This window comes from Engystomops pustulosus, chromosome 3 (genome assembly GCF_040894005.1).
Source record: "Engystomops pustulosus chromosome 3, aEngPut4.maternal, whole genome shotgun sequence".
NCBI classification, from domain to species: domain Eukaryota; kingdom Metazoa; phylum Chordata; class Amphibia; order Anura; family Leptodactylidae; genus Engystomops; species Engystomops pustulosus.
In genome coordinates this window covers 156,269,027-156,290,653 of record NC_092413.1, presented here as the reverse complement: position 1 = coordinate 156,290,653, position 21,627 = coordinate 156,269,027, and the positions used below count along the sequence as shown (strand labels likewise).

Genomic DNA, 21,627 nt, shown 5'->3' with positions numbered 1-21,627 from the left:
GGTATTCCAGTCCGACACTGTACAGGCGGGATGGTAAGTGTGAATGTTGGTGGGGGGCTTCCCACGCCTATCATCCTGCAGGATGACTTCCTCAGGAGTAAGATTATTGGAAAATGTATCCATAAAAAAATTTATAAAAAATCCACCAAGGAATAACAGTTAGTTCATAACCACTTCTATTAAGGTTTGTTTGCGGTATGTATACTGTGAGAAAGTGAGAGGTGTCAAGCGGGAGAACCGCTATCTGCCCTACAGGCAGGTAAAAAGTATATGGTAAAAGTCCTGGATTTGTCTGCAGTATGCCAAGGGTTAATGCAGACATGTGGTAAGCAGGAATAGTCTGTTTGGTCTATGTTGGCCTAGCTAGCATAGACACCTTTGTAATGTACTGGGCCAGCTTATTATGGAGAAGGGGTAGGCTGTTAGTGGGACTCCTACTCCATCCGGGATTCGGTCCTGGGTTTCTGTATAGCCCACAGGTGCGGGTCACAGACCTCGTTAGAGCCAGATTTAGACTGCAGGACAAAAGCAGTAGGTGAGGCACTACCTGGAGAGCTGAAGGCTGAACCGTGTTCACACAGCAAAGGTAACTTAGTGTATCCTGAAATTCAGCCTGGTACATGTATAGTTAGGTGCTGTTATTGTATTAGGCAGTGCCCAGCCGAGCAGGGTTTATTTTGTATTTTGTATGTGCCTAAGCCAAGGCTGAATTTGTGTTTTGACAAAGAAGTGTAAATAAACACTTGATTTTTGCACTTTAACTCTGCGTGTTTCCCTGCTTCCTGCACTGCTACAAGGCATCTACCAGAGCAATTCCCCACACATGGTGGAGGATGCGGGCAAAGTGCAGTGAAGTACACACTAGTTGCATGTCCTGGATGTTCACAGCAATGAAGCTGCAAGCCACACTCATGGAAGAGTTAATAAAGCAGCTTGTCCATTCCAATGTGCAGCAGCAGGAAAGGCATAAGAGGGCAATTGCTGCGCAGCAACAAGCCAACTTGCAGCAGCAGGAAACAAACAGATTGTTGTTCCAGCAGGTGACAGCCCTGGCAACCGTTCAGCAAAGGACTGTCCCAGCAATGACTGTGAAAGACCCCAGGAAAGAGGTCCGCAAAGCCATGACAAAGATGACAGCAGAGGACGATGTGGAGGCCTATCTGACAGGGTTTGAGAGGATTGGTGTTGACCCCATTCCTCGTCGCTGATCCCCAGCAGGCATACTATGATCTGATCGAGGAGGAAGCCCGGGACTACCCCAAGGTAAAGGCAGAGATCTTGGCCCGAGTAGGAGTGGATCTGCATCTACGCACTAAATAGTGCACAGCTGGAGTTACCAGGAGGCACTACCACCGAGGGGGCAGATGCACCAGCTGATTCACTTGGTCCGCAAGTGGCTCCAGCCGGAGACATCAAACCCAGCCCAGTTTGTGGAGAAAGTTGTTTTGGACCATTTCCTGAGGGCCTTGCCGGGTGAGATCCAGGAATGGGTGGGACATGGGGACCCGTCTGATGCCGGGGCACTGGTGGGGATGGTGGAGAGAGTTTGTGCTACCCAGTCCCTAAAAAAGGGAGCCCCTTATACCAGGGCAGGCCCTAAGGCATGGAAGGTCATGTCTCCTATGAGTCCTCAGGCTAAAAAAACTACCCATGTCCGAGAGGTACCCCAGGGGAGGAGAAGGGGGGAGGCTCCCACCTGTTGGACCTGCCATGAGCTAGGTCATATAGCAGCCCATTGCCCCAATTCCTCAGAGCCCATGGACTGCAGTTCTGCCAGAAGGGTTTATTTCTATGCTGCCCCAGTCTACACAGCTACTAGCCTCGACTCTGCTAATGAGCGCCACCTGTGCCGGGTGACTGTGGCAGGGCATCCAGTGTTGGCCTTGGTCGGGTCCCTTGGTTAATGGGTCCCTCATAGACCCCAAGACAGTCACAGGGCGGACAACTGGTGTCCTGTGCATCCATGGGGACGTAAAGGTCTACCCCACTACAGTTTTTAAGTTCCAGACCTCCTGTGGAGAGACGCTACACAGGGAAGTGGCTGCTGCTCCCTGCTCACAGAGGAGGAGGTCATGTGACAGAGCTCTATTAGTGTATGTAGCAGTGCTGGATGTGTCCAAGGCCGTGAATACAGATGTATCCTGCACAGAATAGTGAGGTACAAGATTTTGCGTTCCTTATCAGTCCCACCCTCCCAGTGTGTGATACTACAGAACTTTCTCTGTCTCTCTGCACTTTATGCTGATCCCATCCCCTACCTCAGTGATGGCGAACCTTTCAGAGATCGAGTGCCCAATGGGCCCATTAGCTTTTCCCCAAGTGCCAACATGGCAATTTAGGCAGAAACAAACTTATTGCTACCAGAATCTTTGAGCCTTTTTATTCTTCGGACAGGACCATGCAGCACAGGATGGGTCACTTTAAAATATCAGGGCACTATTTGGACTGCCTGAGACTGCAGGAAGATGCCATGTCTGGCAAACTCTGTTTGCCTGGGAGACAGCCCGTGTGCCCACAGAGATGCCTCCGACCGCCATCTCTGGCAGCAGTGCCATAGGTTTGCCACCACTGCCCTACCTGGTCCTCAGCAATATCAGCTCTGTCCAGATAAGCTATTAACCCTTAGTGTTCACACAGCACAGGCTAGCTATAGACTGCATGTAACTGGACAGCACAGGCTAGCTATAGACTGCATGTAACTGGACAGCACAGGCTAGCTATAGACTGCATGTAACTGGACAGCACAGGCTAGCTATAGACTGCATGTAACTGGACAGCACAGGCTAGCTATAGACTGCATGTAACTGGTTTACTTGGGTTTCTACCACTTATTACATGTTCCCTGCTCCTCCGTGTGATGTGGGAAAATAAATGAATTTACTGCTAAATGTCTTTGACAGAGAACACAAGACATTGTGATCTGTGTGCAATGCTTTATGCTGTTATGTCGGTTTTATATGTACATATCAAAATTGAAAGAATTGCTCAGGCTAATAACACAACCAGTAAAGGTTACAGTAAAGTTGTCAGGGTCAGGAGGTGTCCGGCAGGTGACACTGTAGCTGTATAGTGCTGCAGCCTGGTTACAGCTGGAAGAGGAAATTCCCCAAGTGCCGGGCGGTGACTCCAGGGAGCCCTGCAGGGAGGATGCGCCATGTACCCCGGAGCTGCCTCAGACACGGGCCGCAGCACAGCCGGCAGCAGCAGACTAGTAGACTAGCAGCAGCGGGCTGCCCCGCGCCTCACACGTCGCCCAGTCAGTGAAGTGACGTCGCAGCCATAGGGCGGGCTCCAGCAGTCTGAGCTTCAGCCCCAGTGCGCGGCCCCGGCGTCCTATGCTGCTGTCGCGGACGCGCACCGCGGAGGGAGAAGACTGACGGGGCCGGTTTCACAGCGGGGGAGTCACCGCCAAAGTCAGCGTCTTGTCCCCAGTGGCCATGCTGTGGCGGTGATACTGGGCGCCGCCCGGCGATGGATTCCTGGAGGGACTGCTTTCTGGTGCGCTGGGTCTGGCAGCAGTTGGTACGTATCTTGTCTCTCGTCCCGTCACTCTCAGCGCAGGGATCTCGGGCAGCGCTTCAGGACAGCCCGGGGATGTGTGTAGGCCGCAATCTCAGTTTCCACTGACAACTTATTTCCTGGATATTGTTATTGTTGCTCCGCAGTCCTGAGGTGAAGTTGTGAGAGGGGTTCACACTGCAATGGCTGCACAGGAAAGCAGGAGGGAGACTTGTACAACTTTGTGTGGTAGCACTTGATGAACTGTACATGACACAAGCCTGTAGTGATGGCACCAGTGCGGCCCTGCCCGGGACTACAGCCTGCCACTAAGAGGATTTACTGCCTGGGCATGTGAGTGCACCGTGTATTGTACTGTGTACACCGTGTGCTGTACTGTGTGTACCGTGTACACCGTGTGCTGTACTGTGTGCGCTCTGTACTGCGTGCTGTACTGTACCACGTGCGCCGCGTACTGTACCGTGTGCTGTACCGTACTGCGTGCGCCGTGTACTGTACCGTGTGCTGTACCGTACTGCGTGCGCCGTGTACTGTACCGCGTGCTGTACTGTGTGTGCCGCGTGCGCCGTGTACTGTACCGCGTGCTGTACTGCGTGTACCGCGTGCGCCGTGTACTGTACCGCGTGTGCTGTACTGCGTGTACCGCGTGCGCCGTGTACTGTACCGCGTGCGCCGTGTACTGTACCGCGTGCGCCGTGTACTGTACCGCGTGCGCCGTGTACTGTACCGCGTGCGCCGTGTACTGTACCATGTACTGTACTATGTGCACCGTGTAGTATGACATGTGCACCGCGTATTGTACCGTGTGCACGATGTACTGTACTGTGGGCACCGTGTAGTGTGACGCGTGTACTGTATTGTGTACACCATGGAGAATGACGCGCACACCAGATGCTGTGACATGTGCACCGTGTAGTTTGACGTGTACACCGTGTAGTATGGCCCGGGCGCTGTAATGTGTACACCATGTAGTATTACGTGTATACCATGTGCTGTAATGTGTACACCATGTAGTATTAAGTGTATACCATGTAGTATTACGTGTACACCATGTAGTATGACGTGTGTTGTGCATACTATGTAGTGTAATGTATATCAAGTGTACACCCTGGGGTATAATGTATTCTGCAATGTGTATACCTAGTAGTATAAATTAGTACGGGGCATACCCCATGTTGTGCAGTGTTGGACAATCAGGTTGACATGCCAGGTAACCCCACCTCCTGCAGCCAGGTAACCCCGTCCACTCCGTGCATCTGGCGTCCCAGCTCCAGTTATCTGGAGAACTAGCGCATGCGCAGAGCGCCTGTGATCTCGGTGTTAGCACTGTGCATTCTGTGCAGGCTTCACATCCACATCATGCATGCGCCACTTTGACATTCTGGGAGTTGTGCAAGATCTCTGGATAGCTGGAGAAGGATGTTGCAATTAGGAGGCACGGCTAGGATGCCAATGTATAGAGTGGGCGGAGCAATGGACTACAGGAAGCGGGTTTATCTGACTGCATTGTACAAAGGAAACTTATCTCTGGGTTATAGTGGAGAGCAGCTACAAGGAGTGCTTCCACTCAGGAGAGTTGGTCATGTATTTCTCATGCAGCTCATTGACTTGAATGGCAACTGTGTTCTGCTTTATTTTCTCTATGCTGAAGCCATTTGGTAATTGTGTGATCCTGTCCAGCGTACACCACATATTATAGCTTATTGCTGTGGTTCCATCAGGGCACTTTAATATTCAGTTAATTGTCAAGGGACCTTTCTAATAAGTAGAGATTGTTTATGTGGTTAATTTCAACCAGCAAAGTGTATGTGAGCTGGAAATTATATCTTAACTACAATGTTTTTAAATTTCCCTTCTAAAATAAGTACCTGAAATATACTGTGTAGCATCCATATGTCCTGTGAGCCACAGATTTTTGATAACTTACAGGGGAAGGTACAGAAAACAGTTGTCTTAGTGTCATACTTCATAAATTAAAGCAAAGGAGTGTGAGCAATGTATAAAAAAACAACTCAAGTCGCACCAGTTCATCTTTTAATTTGTTTCAAAATGTGGAACTATCAAGTTTTTCTCTAAAAAGACACAAATTCTCAATCTACAGAGAAATGGGAAAGATGTCTGATCACTGGGTCGGGAGCCTGGTGGACTGAGTCATTTTCAGAATGATGTGTTGAGGTGCACATGCTTCATTCATGCTGCGATCCATTCACTTCAGTTGGACTTCTTGTTCAGTGTCCTATAAGCCAATACAGAAGTCCCTTAGAAAGAAATGGAACGAGCCCCCGGCCAACACGTACTTTATCTCTATACACAGGAATGTGAAGAGTGTCTGTTGTTTATGGGAAGACATCTTCTAAGCTGCTGATAGATTTCCCTACTGATAGATTTAATACATTAGTAGTACTTATTTATCCCCGACTTAAAGGGTTTGTCTGAGACCTATGAAAAACAAATATGTGGCCGGGGGTGGGGGGGCTGTCTAAAAGAAAAAATTAACTTGTACTTACCTCCGCCATGTCCCTGTTTGTTTACGGGTGATGATACATGGGGATGGGTGGCCATGACCAGCCACCTCGGCCAGCTGAAAGCTGGTCTGAGCGCAGTTTCCATGCCCCTGTAAAGAAACAGTGGCATGGCCCAGAGAGACCGCAGAGGTAAGTAAAAGTTTATTCTTTTAGGCAGTACAAAACCCAGGGACTGTGACACATACTGCTACATGGCTTTTGGCATATGGAGCTGTTTTCTGACCCTAAACTCTTATTCCTTTCTGGTTACCCCTCTGCTTGATAACCTTCTGAATGTATATATGCAAACTTTAGACACTTAAGAAAGCATTGCTGCTATATGAAGCTATAGAGATTTTATTTGGAGCTTATTGCCATGCAGATTCACAGCAATTGCAGGCGCTGTACTGCCATAAGGTGTGGAGAGCCACAGCTGCACTATGTACTGTAGGATATTATACTGTATGGCCAGTCAGCCGTATCCCTGGAGTTGCAACTTATTCCTTAAAAGTTGTGGCCATTGAATTACTATTTGCTTAGTTTCTTTTGGCTTATGGGTTCTGTAATTGATTAAAACTACAAGGCACATTTATTGTTGGTGTAAGCGTCTTAAGAACCTATTGGAAATTTGTAATTTGTTGCTGGAACTTGGTTGGTAACTGGCTCAAACAATGTAAGGCAACTTTATTTTGTAATTGTTGTTTTTGTATTAATTATCTTGTACATTATAATATCATATCATCATTATATATATTATAACACATAGCGTTGATTTATTGTAGCGATTAATATTCTGCTTGTTTAATCTGCCACATTCATTCAGTAGACAGACTTTGATTCCTCCAAATAGGTTTAAAGCACTGTAATGAGTGACAGACAATGGGATTATGACTACGTGCATATGGTGTAGTCTAGTTGGAGCCAAAAGAGCAAGTGGATATGACTGCAGGCGACACGGATCATCCCTGCAGCCTGGATAATGCAGCTATTGCAAGAATAGTACTCTACTAAGATACATACAGGTTCTGGAACAAAGTACGTTATATTGTGCAGAAATTACCTGGTATTCTAGACTCTAGAGGGTATTATAGGGGTATTATAGGTTATGTAGACTCTAGAGGAGCAAAACTTGTAATACTGTGAATAAATACTATTGAGGCATATATAAATCCCTTGTTCCTAAGAAGAAAGGTTTAAAAAAATAAGCAAATGAGCATATATTAACCCCTTACCGACATGTGACGTATTAGTACGTCACATGTCGGGTCCTGGTACATGGAGAGGGCTCGCGGGCCAAGCCCTCTCCATAGCCAGTAAGTCTTTGCTGCATATTGCAGCAAAGGCTTACCGGTAACACCCGCGATCGGTGCCGGCACCGATTGCGGGTGTTTTACCGCTGATCGCCGCCGGCAAAGGTTACGGCGGCATCAAAAAGATGGCGTTGCACAGGCGCCGCCATCTTTCCGTGGATCGTTGCTCCCCATGACGTCATCGGGGAACGGCGATCTGTCGCCATGGTAGCTTCGGGTCTCACGAAGACCCGAAGCTACTTCGGGTTAACCCATTCATTACCATGTGCTGTGAGCACATGGTAATGTATGAGTAGTAAAATCCCCATAAACTGCCATACTGTACTGTAGTATGAAAATGCCCGATCTATCAAAATATGATAACGGTTTTTCACTGCGTTTAACCCCGTAACGGAAAAGTCGGAAATGGCACTTTTTTGCCATTTAAAAATTTTTTTTTTAAATTCTATAAAAAGTGACCAAAAGGTCCAGAAGATGGCAAAATCTATTAGCCCCAGAAGATGGCAAAATCCCCACAAAAAATTTTGTACAAGAGGTTTTAATTTTTTTAAATGTATGAAAACATTAAAAAAACCTATACAAATTTGGTATCCCCGTAATCGTACCGACCCAAAGAATAAAGTAGACATGTCATTTGGGGTGCACAGTGAAATCTGTAAAATCCAAGCCCACAAGAATACGGCACAAATGCGTTTTTTTACCAATTTCACTGCATTTGGAATTTTTTTCCCGGTACACGGCATGAAATATTAAATACCATTTTGAAGTGTAATTTGTTACGCATAAAATAAGCCATCACACAGCTCTGTACATAGAAAAATAAAAAAGTTACAGATTTTTGAATGTGGGGAGTGAAAAATGAAAACGCAAAATCGAAAAAGGGCTGTGGCGGGAAGGGGTTAACACATATGCAGCCTGGAGCCGTAAGGCTCATTTGCATAATTAGAAAAGCCTTTTTTTTTTTTTTTTTTAAACAAGGCATAAGAAGCTAAAAGAATAGCCGATTCTGCCAGAGTGGGCACACACTAGTGTGTCAATGTGCTTGGTTTACAATATTTCATCCTGGTGGTAGATGATCTTTAAAGCGGACCTGTAACCAAGAAATTAGGCACTGTTGCGAAAACAAACGCAGCAGTGTTAGAATGATAGCGTTATCGGAACGGTATACAATGCAAACACCGGACCACTCTCAAAGCGGTCCGGTGTATTCATGAGGGGGCAGGAGCCTATGGAGCAAGCAGGGCGGTCCGGGCAAGATGCAGCTTAAAGGGTTTGTACCACCAGGCCTGGATGAAGCAGCTCCCTGCCCAGTGACTAGGTTTACATCTGCCAGTCTAAGGATTTATAAGTTTATAACTTTTTAGTATTACTTTTATGATGAGCACCGTAGAAAAGGTTATTACTTGTTGCTGCACATGCTCGTGCCAGTTTAGGTAGGCAGTGACCTATGTCCTAAATAGATGATACATACGGGTCCTACCTCTGGGACCTGCACCTCTCTTGGGAACAGAGGTGCAATGACCTCCTTTCTGAAGCTGAAAAGGTGACATATATAATGTATGTATGACTTGTGTGTATATGTTATAAATAGTCTAGATCAGTGATGGCGAACCTTTTGGAGACAGTGCCCAAGCTACAACCAAAATCTTTGTACGTCGCAAAGTGCCAACATGAAAATTTAAGCAGTAACTTATTGATCCCTGCTGTATCACAGGTTTTAATTGAATTGGTGTCCAGAGTTCACCAATACAATAGAAAGATGGAGGAATTTGGATTGTAGCTTCCCTCCAGGGTCCCCTGAAGAGGAAGAATCAGGGGACCGAGAGCAGGAGCTCAAATGACAATCCATCTCTATCCAGCCCTTCCCGCTCCTCCTGTAGTCCTGGCAGCCAAGGATGTTACTTAAGAATAGTGCTGATCATGGTGCGTCCTGGGCTGTATTGGATCACAGGAGAAAGCCTTGCTGGCAAACTCTGTGTTTGGTTGAAGGCCTGGGTGTTCACAGAAAGGGCTGCGAGTGCCACAGGTTCGCCACCACTGGTCTAGATGGAAGAAAAACACTTCAGTCTAATAGATCTACTTTAAAACATCTTCATGCGTTAATGCACATTTCATTTAGTGGTTCAGGGATGCTTTCCACCGTTCCGGTAGAATTTATGGCTTGTTGCCCATGGTAGAAGTCATTATTTCCATTACGTCCCCCATGACGGCACCTGGAGGTTGCACCTTGACCTTTGGTAGGGACAGGAAGTTGCGAAAGATATAAGGCCCCTCCTCTGCCGCTGTTCCCCAGTGTATTCCTGTCCCTACCAAGGGTCAGGGTTGCGAGACCTCGTCTCTCCCCTTGGGGGGGGGGGGGGAGGGATGAAATTAGAAACCCCCCCAGGACGGGCCGCGAGCGGGGGCTGTACCTCCCTTCCTGGCTGGACGTCTTGCGGGACGTGTCCTGGCTCCCCTCCTCCTGCGGCCTGGAGCTGAAGCCGAGGGGAGCATGGGTCTCCGGACCCTGGATGAGGTGCCCCCCGGCTTCCGGGCGCTACCTCCCACAGCTACTGCCTCCTGTACGCCGGTGCGTACTGCGCGACGGCCGTGTATCGCCGGCCGATTCGCGCATGCGCAGTGCGCCCGACTTCCGGGTTGGGTCACGTGACTCTTAAAGAAGCCATCTGATTGGCTTAGAAGGTGGCGGGAAGTTTAAAAGTGCTTCCTGCTTTGTGTCAGCCTCTATACCACCAACGAGTTCACTACTGAAGCTGTGGAAAATATCCTTTACTATGGCGGACGACCTTGGTTCTTCCCCCATTGTCCCGGGTACCGTGAGTACAACCAAAAAACTTTACTTAAAAGGGAAAAAAATTTGGTGTGCATTATTGTTTAGATTCTAATATAGTCTGTCTCCTTGTCCTAGGACGACTCTTCTAGACCTAAGGACAAGGAGAAGAAAGACAAGGACCCCAAAAAAGGAAAATGTGTTACTAAATCAAAAAGATGTCTTTCCTGTAACATAAGATTATCAGATTTGTATCCAAAATCACTATGCTCTGAATGCCTAGCCAGGGCCCTACAACAGGAAAAGGAATCAATGTTAAATGAGCTTAAAGCGGCCATGCGGGAGGAATTCCAATCCTCTCTTATGATGTTTACCAATTTAAACCGACCGATACCGGGACTGGGCCCTGAGCCAAATCCCGAACCTGAACTGGTCCAGGATCCGGATTTATATCAAGAGCCAGCTCCTAAAAAACTTAGATCCCAGGACACTGATTCGGACTATGATAAATACTCTGCGGCTCCTACCTATTCTTGGAAGGACTCGCTTGATGATGTCTCCTCGGTGTCCGAGGATAAAGGAACCTCAAAATACCTTTTTTCTAATGAGGAACTGGATAACCTCCTTAAAGCTGTACGTAATACGCTTAACGTAGAAGAGGTGGTAGAGCCAAAATCCATCCAAGACGAATTGTTTGGGGGGTTAAAATCCAAAAGGAAAAGGGTTTTCCCCATAAATCAGACCCTAAAAGATATTGTCCAGGAGGAATGGAAGAATCCTGAGGGGCGGGCAAACATCACTAAAGAGTTCAGGAACAGGTTACTCTTTGACCCCAAAGAGACAGAAACCTGGGACAGCCCCCCCAAGGTAGACATCCAAGTGTCTAAGGTGGTGAAAAAAACGGACCTGCCATTTGAGGACTCTTCCCAATTAAGAGACCCCATGGACAGAAAGGCTGATGCCCTACTCCGTAGAGTTTGGGAATCTTCCATGCTCGGCCTCAAGTCTAACATAGCTGCTACCTCGGTAGCAAGAACTCTGTTCTTTTGGTTAGGTGAATTGGAAGACCACCTTAAAACAGATGCAGACAAGGATCTCCTTCTACAAACAATACCGCTGCTGCGTTCAGCGACAGGCTTTCTTGCTGATGCTTCAGCTGAAAACATCAGACTGTCAGCAAAAGAAGGGGCTCTATCTAATTCAGTCCGTAGGGCTATTTGGCTTAGACAGTGGGGAGGGGATGTAAAATCCAAGACGAAGCTCTGCAACATCCCATTCACAGGAGACTTCATGTTCGGCGCTGAACTGGATACTCTTCTGGAAAAAGCCTCTGATAAAAAGAAAGGTTTTCCGGAAATTAAGAAACCCCAGAAAAACTATTCCTTTCGGAATCCCAAGGATTCTAAAGACTCCAGAGGCAGAGGAAAACAGGGCCGCTGGTCCTTCAACAAAGGTGGAAGAGGCCGAGGATATCTATTCTCCAACCTTCCACATCAATCAAAAAAACAGTGACTACCAGGTAGGGGGGCGTCTTCTTTTCTTTTTCCACAGATGGGAAACGATCACATCAAACAAGTGGATCCTGAGTATCATCAAATCAGGTTACCAGATAGAATTCAGCTCCCCTCCACAACAAAAATTTCTTATCTCCAACCTAACATCTCGGAGAATGACAATACAGCTATGGAAGAATCTTCAAGAATTGTTAACAATGAAGGTAATTGTTACAGTTCCCAAAGAAGAAGAAAAGAAGGGCTTCTACTCCCCCTTATTTCTTGTGAAAAAGCCAAATGGGACCCTTCGACTTATTATAAACCTCAGGCGGCTAAACAAGAACATAAAATACAAATATTTCAAGATGGAATCAGTAAGGACAGCCACCCCACTAATTCCTCCAGGCGCACAAATGTGCACTATCGACCTAAAGGACGCCTACTATCATGTCCCCATACACAAGAATCATCAGAAATTCCTAAGATTCGCAGTGGAATCACCTCAAGGGAAGGTCTGCCACTTCCAATTCAGAGCCCTGCCCTTCGGAATTTCATCAGCCCCCAGGACCTTCACAAAGGTCATGGCAGAAGTGACGGCATTTTTGAGGAAAGAAGGAATCTCAATTATTCCATATCTGGACGACCTCCTCATAGTGGCAGACTCGACCCCGACTCTTCTCAATCACAGAGATCGGACGATACGAACCCTGCAGAATCTGGGCTGGATTATAAATTTCCAAAAGTCCCATCTAGACCCCCAGAGGGAGACAAGATTTTTAGGAGTAATGTTAGATTCCAGACGCCAAACTTCTTTTCTTCCACAAGACAAGAGAGAATCCCTTACCTCCTTCATAGACAAATTCCAGAGGAAAAAATCATGCAGCGTCCGTTCAGCCATGAGACTGCTAGGTCACTTAACAGCTTGCATAAACTGTGTATCATGGAGCCAGTTCCATGTAAGAACACTACAGGCGTGGACACTAAAAATTTGGGACAAGAACCTGGATCATTTAGACTTCAAGAAGGTCATTCCCCTGGAAGTCAAAAATTCTCTAAACTGGTGGAAATACCAACAGCATCTAGAAAAGGGAATACCATGGAATCCAACTCCAGTCCTGATCATCCAAACAGACGCCAGTTCCTCAGGATGGGGAGCTGTTCTTCCAGACCGTTACCTTCAGGGGTCATGGTCCCCTTGGATGAGAAGACAATCCTCAAACCTAAGGGAATTATCGGCAGTATGGGAAACACTAAAAAGACTTCCCAAAACCCAGGTAAAGAATATCAGGATCCTCTCAGACAATGTGACCACTGTGGCCTATCTACGTCGTCAAGGGGGCACAAGATCCTCGGACCTGATGGAGGTCACCAAGAAGATCTTCTCCTGGGCAGAAAATCACCTAGATTCCTTAACAGCGGTATTCCTAAAAGGGTCAGAGAATCAGTCAGCGGACTTCTTGAGCAGAGAAAAGATAGACCCACACGAATGGTCCCTGAACAGGGAAGTTTTTCTTTCTCTAACCCAGAAATGGGGCTCTCCATTGGTAGATCTGTTTGCCTCAAAAAAGAATACTCAAACAGAGGTATTTTTTTCCATCTCACCCAAGGACAACCCTATGGGACTGGATGCCCTAAGCCAATCATGGGGGACAAATCTAGCATATGCTTTTCCTCCATTTCCCCTAATCTCCAGAACCTTACAAAAAATTCTATCGAGTCGGACAACAGTGATCCTAGTAGCACCATTCTGGCCGAAGAAACCTTGGTTCCCACTTCTCTTGAAACTAGCAATCTCAGGACCCATCTTCCTTCCCTACAGAAGGGACCTGCTACACCAGGGCCCTCTTCTTTACCCAGACCCGAAGTTTCTGAACCTAGCGGCCTGGCTCCTGAAAGGGAATTGCTCCTAGCTAAGGGAATTTCTCACCAGGTCATACAGACCCTAATAGCAAGCAGGAAACCAATCACCAACAAAATATACTACAAGATCTGGAAAAAGTATATATCCTGGTGCGGGGACCTTTCCCCGATTCCGGGCAAACCGGATATCATTAAAATTCTGGATTTTTTACAGGATGGGTTTTCTAAAGGATTAAGACCTAACACCCTTAAGGTCCAAATTTCGGCCTTAAGCGCCTGTTTTGACTTCCCATTAGCAGAGCACAAGTGGGTGAAGATGTTCATGAAAGCAGTCTTAAGACTGCGACCTACAATCCGATCAGAGATACCAAAATGGAACTTATCACTAGTCCTAGACTCCCTTATGAAGCCTCCGTTCGAACCACTCTCGGAATGCAGCCTGAAAGACCTATCTCTCAAAACCTCCTTCCTTGTGGCCATAACATCCGCCAGGAGAATTGGAGAACTGCAGGCCCTATCCTCCAAGGAACCCTTCCTGATCATCTCGGAAGACAAGATAGTACTAAAATTAGATACGTCTTTCCTCCCAAAAGTAGTCTCAGACTTCCATAGAAGTCAGGAAATCGTTTTACCATCTTTCTGTAACAACCCAAAGAATGAGAAGGAAGCACTCTGGCATACCCTTGATGTCAGAAGAGCTGTCATAATCTATCTAGACAGAACCAAATCTTTCAGAAAGTGCAGAAACCTCTTTATTCAGTTTGGGGGAAAAAATAAAGGAGAGAAATCATCAAGTTCCACCATTGCTAGGTGGATAAAACAAACCATCTCTAAATCCTACCAGCTACAAGATGTGAGTCTCTCAAAAAACATAACAGCCCACTCTACCAGAGCTATGGCTACTTCCTGGGCAGAGAAACGGGGAGCATCCATCTCCCAGATCTGCAAGGCAGCTACGTGGTCAAGTACATCGACATTCCCAAAACATTACCGCCTGGATCTACCTTCTAGCCATGATTTGAGTTTTGGACGGAAAGTTCTCCAGGCTGTGGTCCCTCCCTAATCTATTTATCTGGTAAGTCTCCAGGTGCCGTCATGGGGGACGTAATGGAAAAAGTGAATTAGTCTCACCGGTAATTCTGTTTCCATAAGTCCACCATGACGGCTATATTTACCCTGCCCTGTGTTATTAATGATGTCTGGCTAATATCTTCTAGCTCTCTACTGGAACCCCGGTGGTTATTTGGAAGACACTGGGGAACAGCGGCAGAGGAGGGGCCTTATATCTTTCGCAACTTCCTGTCCCTACCAAAGGTCAAGGTGCAACCTCCAGGTGCCGTCATGGTGGACTTATGGAAACAGAATTACCGGTGAGACTAATTCACTTTTTTCTTATATGACCTATACTGCAAATCAAATATGGACCGCTGTGCAGCATTGTGAGGCTTCATTTTTATGCTCAGGTTTTTTAATGTGATTTTAGAAGCCAAAAACATTGGCGGGTTAGAAAATAAAACATCTGTTTGTTTTCTTCATGATCCACTCCTGGTTTTGGCTTCAAAGCTTGGGAATACAAATTTAATATATGGCATAGAGTTTGGATCTCTGTATCATATTGTAAGTGTAATGTTCAAGATGCATTTGTCCTATGTAGAGTTAACATTTACTTCCTGGTTGAGTCCAGACACACCAACTTTTCTGGAATGAACCAAATGCTGTGCAGATGAACTTTTCATCACCTGAGATTGGTCTGCAGCTGTCATACAGTGCCGTTATAATCGCCTGTATTGTTTATCCAAGATATGAATTGTACAGCCACCCTCCAAAAGGATTCTGGTGGTAAAAAATAGAGAACCTTTTTATAGACTGCACTTCTGTTACATAAGAAGTGCTTGAAGTCTGAGGCTGCTGTCCTGAAATCTCATAAGAGCATTCTGTAGGGGAAATGTCAAGTGTATTGTTAATGCATAGGCACTAAGAAAGGGAACGTGATAAAAAGTGCATTGAACCAAAATAAATGGTTGATTTATGGAGTAGTTGATTCCACTGCTCAATTCTTACTGCTCCACTGGATAATGTAACTACAATACCATTGGTGACTTTGGGCATATTTACTCCTTTATACCCTTAAAGGGGTACTCCCGAGGCTGAAAATACGTCTACTTTCTTCCAAAAACCGTGCCATACCTGACCATGGTTAATGCAGGTACTGCAGCTCAGCTGTATAAAAATTAATGGAGCTTTGTTGCAATACCACACACTAACCATGGTCAGGTGTGGCACAGTTTTTGGAAGAAAATGGCCATGTTTTTTTAACCTTGGGAGAAGCCCGTTAAAATGGAAATATGTACAGATCTTAAAAAACCACAACCATATTGCTGTGTGTGCAACTAAACTTCAGGTTGTAAAGAGAAATTTTTAAAATTCCATTACAGGGCTGTCTAATCTGCACATTTTTTTTTTTGCTAGGGGAACATATTTTTGACGTAAGCTATTCATACTAGTCACGTTCACTAGAGAAAAAATTGTGTGGTTTATATTGTTTGTACTGTAAAAAGACACAAATTTAATTTTAAGTAGTCTCATGGCTATACTGTGGTATATGTAGGTATAAGTGTACCAATAAAAATATAGTATTCTAATTAGTAGTCATTTTAAATAATAAAATAACACACATAAATAGTATGTAAATTAATTCATGCGAAACTGGCAGTTTTGGTTTTGTAGGTACTGCAAAATAGGAAATGGGGAAAACCTCAACAGGGCCTGGCCCTGAAGTGCTTAAAGGAAATCTATCACTGCTAGGCAGTGGTTATGAGCAGCGCTCACTTGCACACTGCTGGGGTGGTGCAGGTTAAGCAGCTATAATGTTGAAACCCAGTAACGGTGCGTCCTACAAGAATAAGAATTTTGAAACCTTTGGACACTGTAGCCCAGCAGCGCCTGAGAGTAACGGAGATCAGCTCAGACGCTCCCTATATGCATGATTATGCACGCCTCTCTCAGCTCCAGGGGTGCTTCTTCCCTGCTCCTCCCTTCCATAGGAGAGCTGGCTCGGGCTACGAGAGGCGTGCATAATTATGCATATAGGGAGCGCCCGAGCTGTTCTAAGCTACCCTCAGGCCCTCCAGAGATAGGGTGTCCAAGGGTTTCAAGTCTTATTCTTCATGAACGCACTGTTTCTGGACTTCAGCGTTACACCTCCTTCACCAGCAGCACTGCAGTAGTGTGAAGATTAGCGCTGCTCATAACCACTGTATAGCAGTGGTAGATTTCCTTTAAGTGCCATGGGAACATGTAAGAAATCATGTCTTATTCTGATTTACACAATGTAATACATTTTTCTTTTGGCTTTGTGATTTCTTTAAGCATTCTGTTGTTTGAACCAGTCTCTAAGTCTACACTCACCGGCCACTTTATTAGGTACACCATGCTAGTAACGGGTTGGACCCCCTTTTGCCTTCAGAACTGCCTCAATTCTTCGTGGCATAGATTCAACAAGGTGCCGGAAGCATTCCTCAGAGATTTTGGTCCATATTGACATGATGGCATCACACAGTTGCCGCAGATTTGTCGGCTGCACATCCATGATGCGAATCTCCCGTTCCACCACATCCCAAAGATGCTCTATTGGATTGAGATCTGGTGACTCCTGCTGAAAGTAGCCATCAGATGTTGGGTACATTGTGGTCATAAAGGGATGGACATGGTCAGCAACAATACTCAGGTAGGCTGTGGCGTTGCAACGATGCTCAATTGGTACCAAGGGGCCCAAAGAGTGCCAAGAAAATATTCACCACACCATGACACCACCACCACCAGCCTGAACCGTTGATACAAGGCAGGATGGATCCGTGCTTTCATGTTGTTGATGCCAAATTCTGACCCTACCATCATCAGACCAGGCAACGTTTTTCCAATCTTCTACTGTCCAATTTCGATGAGCTTGTGCAAATTGTAGCCTCAGTTTCCTGTTCTTAGCTGAAAGGAGTGGCACCCGGTGTGGTCTTCTGCTGCTGTAGCCCATCTGCCTCAAAGTTCGACATACTGTGCGTTCAGAGATGCTCTTCTGCCTACCTTGGTTGTAACGGGTGGCGATTTGAGTCACTGTTGCCTTTCTATCAGCTCGAACCAGTCTGCCCATTCTCCTCTGACCTGTGGCATCAACAAGGCATTTCCGCCCACAGAACTGCTGCTCACTGGATGTTTTTTCTTTTTCGGACCATTCTCTGTAAACCCTAGAGATGGTTGTGCGTGAAAATCCCAGTAGATCAGCAGTTTCTGAAATACTCAGACCAGCCCTTCTGGCACCAACAACCATGCCACGTTCAAAGGCACTCAAATCACCTTTCTTCCCCATACTGATGCTCGGTTTGAACTGCAGGAGATTGTCTTGACCATGTCTACATGCCTAAATGCACTGAGTTGCCGCCATGTGATTGGCTGATTAGAAATTAAGTGTTAACAAGCAGTTGGACAGGTGTACCTAATAAAGTGGCTGGTGAGTGTATATAGTGATTGAAAATCCTAGGGCAGCATTTTGGTGATTTGTACATGTGGTATTAGGGGCACACGAGAGAATGTATATACTATATATATATATGCATACTTTTCGAACTATAAGAAGCACCCTAGATTTAGTCTTCCAAAAAAGGAAAAATATATTTTACATCAATTAAAATATTCCTGTCAGCCGCACAGCACACACAGCTCTGCTACATCCATACAGTTAGGGCCAGAAATATTTGGACAGTGACACAATTTTCGGAGTTGGGCTCTGCCTGCCACCACATTGGATTTGAAATGAAACCTCTACAACAGAATTCAAGTGCAGATTGTAACGTTTAATTTGAAGGGTTGAACAAAAATATCTGATAGAAAATGTAGGAATTGTACACATTTCTTTACAAACACTCCACATTTTAGGAGCTCAAAAGTAATTGGACAAATAAACATAACCCAAACAAAATATTTTTATTTTCAATATTTTGTTGCGAATCCTTTGGAGGCAATCACTGCCTTAAGTCTGGAACCCATGGACGCTGGGTTTCCTCCTCCTTAATGCTTTGCCAGGCCTTTACAGCCGCAGCCTTCAGGTCTTGCTTGTTTGTGGGTCTTTCCGTCTTAAGTCTGGATTTGAGCAAGTGAAATGCATGCTCAATTGGGTTAAGATCTGGTGATTGACTTGGCCATTGCAGAATGTTCCACTTTTTTGCACTCATGAACTCCTGGGTAGCTTTGGCTGTATGCTTGAAGCGCCGTCCGATTCATTTTGCAGAATTTGGCTGATTCTGGGCTGAAAGTATATCCCGGTACACTTCAGAATTCATCCGGCTACTCTTGTCTGCTGTTATGTCATCAATAAACACAAGTGACCCAGTGCCATTGAAAGCCATGCATGCCCATGCCATCACGTTGCCTCCATCATGTTTTACAGAGGATGTGGTGTGCCTTGGATCAGGTGCCGTTCCCTTTCTTCTCCAAACTTTTTTCTTCCCATCATTCTGGTACAGGTTGATCTTTTTCTCATCTGTCCATAGAATCCTTTTCCAGAACTGAGCTGGCTTCTTGAGGTGTTTTTCGGCAAATTTAACTCTGGCCTGTCTATTTTTGGAATTGATGAATGGTTTGCATCTATATGTGAACCCCTTTGTATTTACTTTCACGGAGTCTTCTCTTTACTGTTGACTTAGAGACAGATACACCTACTTCATTGAGAGTGTTCTGGACTTCAGTTGTTGTTGTGAACGGGTTCTTCTTCACCAAAGAAAGTGTGCGGCGATCATCCACCACTGTTGTCATCCGTGGACGCCCAGGCCTTTTTGAGTTCCCAAGCTCACCAGTCAATTCCTTTTTTTTTCTCAGAATGTACCCGACTGTTGATTTTGATACTCCAAGCTACTTCACCTCAATTGAGAGTTCCTTTGACCGCGTGTTGTCTGGTCACAGCAACAGCTTCCAAATGCAAAACCACACACCTGGAATCAACCCCAGACCTTTAAACTACTTAATTGATTACAGGTTAACGAGGGAGACACCTTCAGAGTTAATTGCAGCCCTTAGAGTCCATTGTCCAATTACTTTTGGTCCCTTGAAATAGAGGAGGCTATGCATTACAGAGCTATGATTCCTAAACCCATTCTCAGATTTGGATGTGGATACTCTCATATTGAAGCTGGGAGTGTGCACTTTCAGCCCATATTATATATATCATTGTATTTCTGAACATGTTTTTGTAAACAGCTAAAATAACAAAACTTGTGTCACTGTCCAAATATTTCTGTCCCTAACTGTACATGTACACACAAAGCTATGCTACATCCGTACTCACACACACGGTTCTGCTATACACTTTGCCCAGCACTTAACTTCTAAGTTCTCTGCCCCATCTCTGGCAGCATGAAGTCCACAGTGTAGTAGTAAGCATGTGTCACGTGCTTCTGACATCACTCCAGGTCCTGTTACAGTCGGGAAGCAAAGAAAGGGAGAAAGCAGTGCTGTGGTTCTGCTCTCTGGGAGATGGGGTCGAGTGCTTGATACTTTGGACCTTCGGCAACATTTTTTTTCCTTGCTAAAAAGTGTTATAGTCCGAAAAATAAGACATGTCAGGCTTCATTCATGTAAGGGTACATTCACGCGCCGTGCGGTTATACTGATGTGTGCTGGAGAGGAGGAGGTGGCCCCTCCTCCCTCCCTAGAAAACAGTGGCGCACAGCCGTACACTTGCAAAAAGATAGAGCATGCTCTATCTTTTTGCGGCGTACGGCGCGGAACGGTGCCACACATGTGTAGCACCATACCGCCGCCGGGCTGCCATTGCCATGTATGGGGACGTAATTGCGCAAATTTGCGGCCACATGTACGTTCCCCAGACGACCGTGTGAATGAGCCCTAAATGGGAGAGCAAAACCACAAGAACAGCCGAGAATAGTACCTGCTCTGAGTTTTTTTGTAGGCTCAGACACTGGACAGAGGAGTAGTGACTGTATCACCTGGGGATAAAACAACATAACAATTGTGTGCATGAGGGCTAATGTTGTGTGACAACCGCCTACAGTCACAGGACTTCTTGACGACTCTTGTCGACCATCTGAGTATTAGCTGAGACTGCAAAGGGCAGGCCTGAACAATTAAACTTGACGGCAAATGACTTGCTTTCAAAGTTACAAAAATAAAGTTTGGATGCGCGTGGGGAGCAAAACTGTTCTATTTGCTCATGATAACCAATCAGAGCTCAGCTTTCATTTTATAAGTTTTTGTGGGAAAATGAAGGCTAGCTGCCATGAGCAACTAGAACACTTTTATTTTCAGACAGTTTTGATAAATTTCCTCTCATTGTCTTCCGATACTTGTTAAGCAGAATGTATGTGCCATTTAATGGTTTGGGTAATTGATTGAATTACTCAGATTTATGCCTCATGAGCTTTGCTTTAAATAACGTAAATGAACATTTCAATGTGATTTTCTGTCTAATTTGGCAATGTAACAGGACTGGCAGCAGGCTGTTGCTTGTTTCTTGGTCAGGCTGTTTACAATTCTACAGTGCCATTTAGATAAATGTTACTTGTGTTATAAACATCAATGTAAAGTAAATGCTATTAAATCTAGAACACAGTAAGCAAGGCTTTTTGCTAATCCAATTGGGGAAAAATAGCAATGGTGATGGTTTGGCAAAATGTTGCCTGGTCTCACATTTCAGTTTTGGGCTCAGCAGCGCAAGAAAATCCGCTCAACTGATAGCATTTGTTTATTTGATTCAAACTTGGGGCTTGAACCATAGGGTGATGCCACACGTGGCATTTTGAACGCGTTTTTTGGCCAGTTTTTAAGCAGTCCGTCAAAATCGCATGCATTTTTTGACAGACCGCTTAAAAATGGGCCAAATACGCGTTCAATATGCCACGTGTGGCATCGCCCTTAACGTTTCAGTGCAGTCTTTGCTTAGAGGGTCTGTAAACAAACGGGCACGGAAGCTTCACTGTGCTCAGCTTCTGGCCAGCCGGAGCTTCTGTGCCCCTGTTTGTTTACAGGGGCACGGGCTGGAGAGATGGCAGTGCTGGTGGGAGGGCCAATTTTTTTTTTTTTTTTTTTACGGTCTCTGACAGCAGAACACAGCATGTCAGGTACTTGTGTAACTGATGTTTGTCTCTCACAGGCAGCAGATAAAGCAC

The 21,627-nt window shown here is 45.6% G+C and overlaps 1 protein-coding gene across 8 annotated transcripts in view; it reads left to right on the top strand.

The window, feature by feature from the left end:
* Nucleotides 1-3,232: 3,232 nt before the first annotated feature.
* Nucleotides 3,233-21,627, top strand: part of ATP11B (ATPase phospholipid transporting 11B (putative)) — an 88,487-nt gene continuing 70,092 nt past the window's right edge. For 3 of the 8 annotated variants that reach the window (XM_072142727.1, XM_072142726.1, XM_072142728.1), the window contains exon 1: nucleotides 3,233-3,522. In XM_072142727.1, coding sequence (XP_071998828.1) covers nucleotides 3,472-3,522 — 51 coding nt within the window. In that variant the 5' untranslated portion in view covers nucleotides 3,233-3,471. The remainder of the gene's footprint in view (nucleotides 3,523-21,627) is intronic. The other 5 variants (XM_072142725.1, XM_072142721.1, XM_072142729.1 and 2 more) reach the window with 3 other exon arrangements.